The 10,066-nt window shown below is 40.8% G+C and overlaps 1 protein-coding gene across 2 annotated transcripts in view; it reads right to left on the bottom strand.

Moving 5' to 3' along the window:
* The window catches only part of LOC126480993 (glycerol kinase-like), a 168,300-nt gene extending 166,596 nt beyond the window's left edge, over positions 1-1,704 (bottom strand). The window contains exons 1-2 of one of the 2 annotated variants that reach the window (XM_050104437.1): positions 1,283-1,704; positions 707-819 (exon numbers count right to left, since the gene is read on the bottom strand). In XM_050104437.1, coding sequence (XP_049960394.1) covers positions 707-778 — 72 coding nt within the window. In that variant the 5' untranslated portion in view covers positions 779-819; positions 1,283-1,704. Of the gene's footprint in view, positions 1-706; positions 820-916 lie in introns of both variants that reach the window. The other variant, XM_050104436.1, reaches the window with a different exon arrangement.
* Positions 1,705-10,066: the final 8,362 nt, after the last annotated feature.

The following is a 10,066-nucleotide window of genomic DNA, read 5'->3' on the forward strand; positions in this document are numbered from 1 at the left end:
ATATTTCCATTTCAGTTACCTGGCATACTGTCAGTTGGAACATCAACCAAGACATTACACAAAATAGATATATACAACAGTCAAAAATGTTTTGTACCATTGTTTGGTTATGAAAAGCCCAACTAAAATCACACATATTCGCATTACTGCTTGAATGAAATTTAATACAGACACTTATCAGAACTACAATATTTTATTGTTACTTCATGAGAAACAATCACTTAAGTGTTACTACAAAAACTGTGTTGCAAGATTATACTTAAGTATCCTATTAATGAATTCACAAATACGAGACTAGTTCTCAAAGTATATATGGAACAAGCCTATTTAGCACAGCTAAAAGCAACTATTAATGTAAAGAAAATAGTCCTTGTTAAGGGTATTGTGATATATCAGAATTGGTTATAGCTCTTGGCTGTTACATGAGAACCAAGAACTGACTTTATAAGGCAGGACATGAACGTACATCAGTTTATAAGCTTCAGTTCTGCAGAAGTCTTCACACTTCAGACTTACTGCTCAGTTTTTCAGGCTAAACATTAAAACAATACATAAGAAGTACCTTTATTTGGAAGGAATCTGGGGAAGAATGGCAATAAGAATTCTAAGTCACAAATAGGCACACACTCATAGATAATGTAGAAAGTAAAGACAAAATTAGAGTAATAATTACTGAATTCCAATGGAAATAAAGCTATCAACGTACCAGAAAACGGGCGCTGCTTGTTCCTTCGTCTATTGCCCCAACCAAGGGGCCAAATCTACCTCGTACTGGCATTTTCTAATTTTATTGCTTCTAGACACAAAAGTGTTATTCGTCTGTGAACATAATACAGTTTCTGTCAATGCTGTTGTAAGTTTTGTGTTTTTCATGATTAAAATTAGCAAAAGTAACGTATTTTCATTTTGTTCTTACAGTAATTAAATCGTTAATACTAGCATCTGAAGCGAGTTTTCTGCTACGGTACGTCTCCTATTGGTGTTTTTCTTCCTGATGCAGTCAATATTATACCGCTACTGCCCAACAGCTTATCTTCAGAGAAGCTGGTACGCAAGAATCGTTTATCTATATTGTGTGTGTGTCCTCACAAACAACACTGACAAAATTTGTCTATGGCAAATACGAGAGAATGAATGACAACGTGTAACTGTATGAAGTAGCGTAAACAAACTTAATGCTCACATCTTTAACTTTTTAATATAACTGCTAACATTAGCCACCAGATCGGATAGTATTAATTCAGATTCAAGCATTAAATTTATTCAGACGACACAACAGTACCTAAACAACAACGTCCCGATAAGAATACAGTAATGAACAGTACTGCAGTACTTCTAGTCTCTCGCGATGACTCGGCTCAACGTTATGAAAACAATATTGACTTTCAGTGGAGATCACCCTGCGATGATTTGTTTTTATTTTACTTTTTTTCGTATCTACGTATTTCCCAGCTTTAAGAATGAGTATCTCATTATCTCATTCGGTCATCACTTGTTCAGAATTCCCACACTAGCAGCTATCAAATCACATCTCGATTACATGGCATTTTCCAGTAGTCGATTGCATTACAATTCCTCTTGCTCCGCACCAAAGTTAATCACTTTAAAAATTGCTTAAACTGAATTACGCCAGGCCTATGGCTACTTTGCTGTGTTAAATCCATGCTTTCGGAGGTAGCATTCCCGAAAATATTTGTTGGCGACTCTGTGACTGCAAGTGAGTCTAGCAGAAGAACTATGCGAAGTTGTGTGCGAGAGTCCGGAACACCCAGCCGCGTTTGATCCGTGTTTTTTTTTTTATTTTATTTTTTTTCATTTACAACGATCTGATTGCGCAAAATGCTGTGCATGCAATAAATCGCTGAAAATTTGGAATGTTCACAAGACACAAGCTCCAATTTACTGCACGCCCACCACCTGCTGCAACAAGCGACTGCGCCCTGACAGCTTCAAAGTTTATTTCATTTATTCAGAACATCATAATGGCGAAAATACATTTGTGCTCTGATTCGCAATCGTATCGCAAAAAAATGCAGAAACGGAAAGACTAATCAAAATGTTCTACACCAGGGACGGCGACGAATTCAGACCACAAACCGTGCCCTTGCGTGTTTGGCCGCGTGGTTTGAGGCGCCATGCAACGGATTGCGCGGCTCCTCCCACCGGAGGTTAGAGTCCTCCCTCGGGCTTGGGTGTGAGTGTTGGTCTTAGCATAAGTTCGTATAATTTGGTTAAGTAGTGTGTAAGTCTAGGAACCAAGGACCTCAGTAATTTGGTCCCTTAGGATTACACACACATGGCGTCACTCAACAAGTAGGCACACCATGTCTACCTGCAACCGTGCAGGGTTTTCACTCCTCACAACCACAGCATATAAATAAGACGAGCCTGACTGCAACTACAACCTCGCACAGTGGGTACACAAATATTACCTACAACAGCTGCTGCATTGGGTGACTTACACTGATGCACCATCTGCGATGATCGCCACCAACCAGGACCCGTCCACCACACCCCATTCCTCGGTACCCCACTACGACACCATCCTCCATGATACCAAAACACCAGCCGCGACACCCGTGCCACGTCCCATGATAATCGTTCATGACACCCACATAACTGACAAACCTGCTGCAACTACCTTACTTCTGGTGACGATGCTCCCGCTAGCAGGCCGTGCAAAAACAGTGATATTGCTCTCTGGAATGGGTCAAATGTAAACAGTGATATTGCCCTCGCGAGCGGATTGTGTGGCTCACAAGCTACTCTACATTAGCCCAATATAAAGATTAACATCTTATGCAATGGTACTGTACACAGAATTAATACTAGCCCCAGTCCACTAGTCTGAAGCCTGCCCCACCACCTCACCCCTCACAAACTAAAGGCAGCCAAGGCCGCGATCAAAGAGCTGTTACGCGAGGGCACCATCAGGCCATCAGAGTGTGCATGGTCCTCACCAATTACTATGAGAAAGAAAAAAGATAAAATGTGGCACCTGTGCAGGGACTATAGACATTTGAATGCGTGCACCACCATTGATAGTTACCCTGTGCCCAATATTGAGGACCTCTCCCAGGAACTAGCTGGTGCGGCCATCTTTAGAGTGATCAGCTGCAAAAGAGCTTATTTGCAGATACGAATGGCCATGGAGAACATCCTAAAGACGTCAATAATTGTACCGTTCAGCCTATCTGACTTTCTCTTCGTGACATTCGGACTAAAGAACACAGCCCAGACTTGGCAACGGTTCATTGACAGCTTGCTTTTTACTGTGCCCTTTTGCTATTGTTACTTGGACAATGTAATTATCTTCTCACAAGCAACTCAAGGTCATGAGAAACACCTCCAAGCAATATTCGACAAACTAGCTGAGCATGGTATGCCCAACATTGAAACTCATAACAGAACGTTGTGTTTGGACCAACATTAAATGGGACTGTACTGTGTGGACAAGAGCCTGCTTCCAGTGTCAATGGGTCAAGACATGATGTCACGGCCAACCACCCTTCATGGAATTCCCCATCCTGTTGGCCTTTTCCCACATTTCCACATAGACCTGGTGGGGCCACTCCCAGATACAAACAGATACAAGTACATCTTGTCACCCATAGACAGGACAACTCAATGTGTGGAGGCCACACCTCTAAGTCATATTTGAGCCAACACCATCGTCCGAGCTTTCATCAAACTATGGATTGCATGCTTCGGCTGCCCCCTGACAACTGACCAGGGCCGCGAGTTCGAGTCGGGCCAGTTCTCCCATCTCTGCCACGTCTGCAGCTGGCAGCGGTTCCGCACAACAGCCTACAATTCTCAGTCTATCGGACTTGTGGAACAGTCACTGCACCCTCAAGGCAGCACTCGTATGCCATGACCAGGAGTGATTGGAGGCCATCCTCTGGTTGCTGCTGGGCATACTAGCTGCCTACAAAGAAGATCTGGATGCCTCGGTGGGAGAGGTGCTCTACAGGCCACCGATCACCCTCTCAGCAGAGTTTGTGTCTCAAATCACCGACCCCATGGATATCAACCTGCTGGGCCTACTAAAATGTGTCAGGGGCCACATCCGCCATGTCTGCATCCCACCACGCCAAACCGACCGTCTTTGTGGACAAGGACCTCCAGTCGTGTACACATGTCATACTCAGGACTGACACTGTCAAACACATCCTCCACCCTGCGTACAGTGGCCCATACAAGATATCTTGCAAGCTGGATAAACGACAGCAGTATCACTCAACTGCCTAAAAACGGTGTGGACTCTAGTGGACACACACGGTGTTTACCCTCCACTGGCCCCTGCTCCATGCCCCTCAAGCCAATTTACAGTCTGCCTAGACTTGCAAGACTAACTCCCAGCAGACATATTCGTAACACTGCAGGAGTCACTACTTATGGTTATGGCTAAATTCGACAATAGACAGTTGGGCTACCACACAGTCTTGAGGTCATTAGAGCACTCCATACAACCTTCCGTCTACGATCGACTCAGCAGATCTGAAATCCATTCTTTCTTCGGACGGCTACCTGCTTGTGTCAGCCCTGGAGCACATCATAACAACTGCCACCCCCGAAACCGCCACCAGCGGGCCGACAGCCTCACCAACACCAGACGACACGCCACCAACCACCAACGCCTCTACAGGCACCGCCGCTGACGTCACGGGCTGGCCGCTCCTTACGGCCGCCCAGGCACCTGGTGGACTACGATATGTCAGTCCTTGCCATCGCCAGTGCGACAATGCACCACGATAACAAGTCACCGTGCTCCGCACTTGTGCTGGGGGTATGGTAAAAGTATTCATAGTAAGAGACGGGAGTGCGAGCGATTATTTATCGTCGAAAGTACCACACCTGCTTCCCGCTACCTACACAAGCTTCTTTTTATACACATGCCCATCATATCAAAAACACGCTGTTCCTTACCTTGCAATGTCTCACTGTGTGCGGAGAGCAGCCAAGTCCACTCAAAATGCGATGTCTGCAATCTATTACTGATGTTCTAATTTTCTTTCATTCACAACTTATTCCTTCATAAATTAACAATATCGAGTCTTAAACCGAAAAATTGTTCCCAGAGCGCCCCTTGATTTAGCCAATGCACTTTGCAGTAACATATAAAGTCTCCATATCTTCGTTCAGTTCCATCGAAAACTGTTGCAACAGAAAGTAGAATTATGTGTGCAACTTCAGAAAGTTTAATATTCGTACCACCAATTTCTTCATGTGCTCTATGCCTGCAGATTTAGCACAAGGGGATTCTTGGTGCACAGATGAATGAATTCCATCTGTTGGTCGTTGTATTTTTTGTTCTTTCATCGTCAAATACAACTTTTTCAAATTCTTTATGAATCGTACTCTAATGTCATTTCATATCAAATTTGCAGTACACATCAATTATGAATTTGCATAACAGATATAAAGCATTCTCATTCCTCTCTTCTGTCACTTTCATTCAGTTTTAAAGACTTGTTATGACAGATCGCTACACTGCCTGTTTTAGAGTAGACAGCCACTGGATTTGCTAACATCCTTCATACCACAAACAAACAGCGAAGGGTAAACAGTGACGAATTAAAGAGAGTTGTGCTGGCCGAAAAAATCCCCCTCATGTGGTTTGGCACACCATTACTGGGCCTGGCATAGACAATTGCTGCATAGTGTATGAGGTGGCACAGTGGTTATTTATTTCTTTATTCGTCCATCTTTAAGCGTTTGCATACAGTCGATGTCGTCATAAGTAATGGGACAAGAGATTTTATAAAGTATGACAGACTTGATAAGAAATATACTGACATTAGATTAGATTAGTACTTGTTCCATAGATCATGAATATGACACTTCATAATGATGTGGAATGTGTCAGGTTAATAAAAGGTGTCCATACAAGATATTACATTACACAAAATATTACATGACACTTAATATTTTTAATTTTTTTATGGAGGTTGGGGAAATTACCCACCTACTACATCCAAAAATTCATCTAATGAGTAGAAGGAGTTGCCATTAAGAAATTCTTTTAATTTCCTTTTAAATGCCATATGCCTATCTGTCAGACTTTTGATGCTATTAGGTAGGTGACCAAAGACTTTCATGGCAGCATAATTTACCCCCTTGTGAGCCAAAGTTAGATTTAACCTTGAATAGTGAAGATCATTCTTTCTCCTAGTGTTATAGCCATGTACACTGCTATTACTTTTGAATTCGTTCAGATTGTTAATAACAAATTTCATAACTGAATATATATTGTGAGGCTACAGTGAAGATCTCTAGCTCTTAAAATAAGTGTCTGCCGGATGATCTCGGATGAGCTCCAACAATTATTCTGCTTACACGCTTTTGTGCAATGAACACTCTTTTACTCAATGATGAGTTACCCCAGAATATGATACCACACGAAAGCACAGAATGAAAATAGGTGTGGTAAGCTAATGTACTCAGATGTATATCGCCAAAATTTGCAATGACCCTAATAGCATAAGTAGCTGAACTCAAACGTTTCAGCAGATCCTCAGTGTTTTTTTCCAATTCAACCCCTCATCAATGCATACACCTAGAAATTTTGAATATTCTACCTTAGCTTCCGATTTCTGATTGAAGTCTATATTTATTAATGGTGTCATTCCATTTACTGTGTGGAACTGTATATACTGTGTTTTGTCAAAGTTTAATGAGAGTCCATTTGCAGAGAGCCACTTAATGATTTTCTGAAAAACATTGTTTACAATTTCACCAGTTAATTCTTGTCTGTTGAGTGTGATAGCTATACTTGTATCATTGGCAAAAAGTACCAGCTTTGCATCTTTGTGAATATAGAATGGTAAGTCATTAATATATATTAAGAACAGCAGAGGACCCAAGACCGAACTTTGTGGCACCCTATTCTTGATTGTTCCCCAGTTTGAGAAATCACCAGTTTTTTGCATATTATGTGAACTTCTTACTTCAACCTTCAGCACTCTTCCAGTTAGGTATGATTCAAACCATTTGAGTACTGTCCCATTCATACCACAGTACTTGAGCTCATCTAGAAGTATTCCATGATTTACACAATCAAAAGCCTTTAAGAGATCACAAAAAATCCCAACAGGTGACTTCCAGTTACTCAAGAGCATTTAATATTTCATTAGTGAAAGTATATATAGCATTTTGCGTTGAAAAACCCTTCTGGAAACCAAACTGACATTTTGTTAAAACTTTATTTTTACAAAGGTGTGAAGCTACTCCACAATACATTACTTTTGCAAGAATTTTTGATAAGGCAGTCGGAAGAGAAATTGGGCGGTAGTTGTTGACATCAGACGTACCCCCCTTTTTATGCAGTGGTTTAACAATGGCATACTACAGTCTATCTGGCAAAATACCCTGCTTCAGAGGGCTATTACATATGTGGCTAAGAATCCCGCTTATTTCTTGGGAACAAGATTTTATTATCCTGCTGGAAATGCCATCAGTACACTATGGTGCTTGTTGTTCTTGTGGTTTTCAGTGCAAAGATTGGTTTGAGGCAGCTCTCCATACTGCTCTATCCTGTGTAAGACTCTTCATCTCCAAATAACCACTACAACTCACTTCTTTCTGAATGTGATTGCACTGTCCATTCCTTGGTCTCCTTCTACAGCTTTTACAACCCCTCATTTCACTTCCCTCCAATATGAAACTGGTGATCCCTTGATTTCTAGGAACGTCCTATCAAACGATTCCTTCTCATAGTCAGATCATGCGACATATTTCTTTTCTCCCCAGTTCTATTCAGTACCTCCTTTTAGTTATAATATAATGAAATAATAAGCATTAGTTACGTGATCTGCTCACCCAGTCGTCAACATCCGTCTTTAGAAACTTCTATTCTCTTCTTGTCTAAACTGTTTATCATCCATGTTTCACCTGAATACATGGCTCCATTGCATACAAATAATTTGAGAAAAGACTCCCTAACACTTGTATCTGCTATGTTGGTGCATAAGTTAGCAGCGTTTTTGCTTTGCATGTTGGTATTCCAGCTGATATACATTTATTTATCGATTTTCATTTTTTTATTTGTAGATCACTGTTGCTATTTGAGTTTAAATACTGCCATTTTGTCATTTTGAGGCAGTGAGCTAAGCTTTGTGCGCTAGAAAATGGAGTGACAAGTGAAGAAATTGGAACGTTTCCGACACATTCTTCTGTTTGAGTTCAGTAGACGTGTTACAGTAGCGGAGGCACCCAGAAACATTTTCGTTGTGTATGGGGATAACGCCATTGGACAGAGCACGGCAAGAAAATGTTTTTCTCGTTATGACATAAGTGACTCTTCATGTGCAGCAAGATTTTCAGCATTGATGAAAATCGTTTAAACCCATTAATCCACAATGATCCACGTCAGTGCACAGGAACTAGCAAATGTGATTAACTGTGATCATTTCACCGGCATACGACATTTTTTTTGCAATGTAGAAGGTTTAAAAATTGGGTGTATGGGAACCACTCACTCTTAAGCCAAAACCACGAAAAATCAGCTTGTGGTCATATGTAAATTCTGCTTATTCATCATCAACTGGCTTATGACAACATCAACCATTACTGGCCGATGTAGCCAAGTGGTTCTAGGCGCTTCAGTCCGGAATCGCCCTGCTGCTACAATCACAGGTTGGAATCCTGCCTCGGGCATAGATATGTGTGGTGTCCTAGTTAGGTTTAAGTACTTCGAAGTCTAGGGGACTGATGGCCTCAGATGTTAAGTCCTGTAGTGCTTAGAGCCATTTGAACCATTTTTAAACATCAATCATTGCTTTGCTGTATCATAACTGGTGATGAGAAATGGATTCTTTATGCTAAAATAAATAAAAGAAAGGAATGGTTGAGTCGAAACAAAGCAGCAACTATCTGTAAAGAGATCTGAATGCTTCCATACAAGATATGCAACTTGTGATCAGCAACAGTGTGGTGTATTACGAATTGCTTGCCTGAAGTCTAGCATTCACTACTGACATTCATTGTTAACAACTGAGACATCTTGATGCATTCCAAGAACAATGTACAGAAAGACTATGTGAAGTGATGCTAGAACAACAGCTGCCTCATTCTGCTAGACTGACAAAAACGCGCTGTACAGAAGTTGAGCTGGGAAGGCATTCTGCATCCAACTTATTCACCTGATCTTGCACTCTCAGATGTTAGTTAACCTTTCCGATTCTCTATCGATCTATCTCCAAGGAATTTCCTTACTGGATGAAAATGTGCTTCGAATATGGCTCGACCAGTTCGTCACCTCAAAGTCACATGATTTCCACAGTCGCAGAATCGAGAAGTTACCCAAACATTGTCGGACAGTTGTAAATAGTGAAGGAGAATATATTATTGGTGAAGAAACTCTCTTTTATATGTATCTGTTGTGTTTATTAAACTCATGGAGAAACGCTAGGAACTTATGCACCAACTTAATATATTTGATGCTAACAAATTTCTCTTTTTCAGAAAGGTTTTTCTTGGTATTGTCAGTCTACATTTTGTATCCTCTCCACTTCAACAATCATCAGTTATTTTGCTGCCAAATACCAAAACGCATCCCCTACATTAACTGTCTCATTTCCTACTCCAATTTGCTCAACATCATCTGATTTAATTCGACAACATTCTATTATCCTTGATTTGCTTTTGTTGATGTTCATTTTATGTCCTCCCTTCAAGACACTGTCAATTTCGTTCAGCTGCTCTTCCAAGTCCTTTGCTGTCTCTGACAGAATTACGATGTCACTGGCAAGCCTCAATGTTTTTATTTCTTCTCCCTGAACTTTCAACTGCAAAGTTTTCTCTTGTTTCCTTTACTGCTTGCTCAATGTACAGATTAAATAACACTGAGGATGAGTACTACACATAATTAAAGCACACATAATAAAAGGTCATATATAATATATAAAGATTCCTTCACATCGTTAACAGTCAAATATGGAACTAAACATTGTTATGTTACATACGAAATTTCACATAGTAAAAGAATAGAAAGCAGCAATGTCCCAGTGTGGTTATCAGCAAAATATGCATAGTAGGCAAATTATTAAGTTATTTGCATATTCAT

Source organism: Schistocerca serialis, chromosome 5, assembly GCF_023864345.2.
Source record: "Schistocerca serialis cubense isolate TAMUIC-IGC-003099 chromosome 5, iqSchSeri2.2, whole genome shotgun sequence".
NCBI lineage: Eukaryota > Metazoa > Arthropoda > Insecta > Orthoptera > Acrididae > Schistocerca > Schistocerca serialis.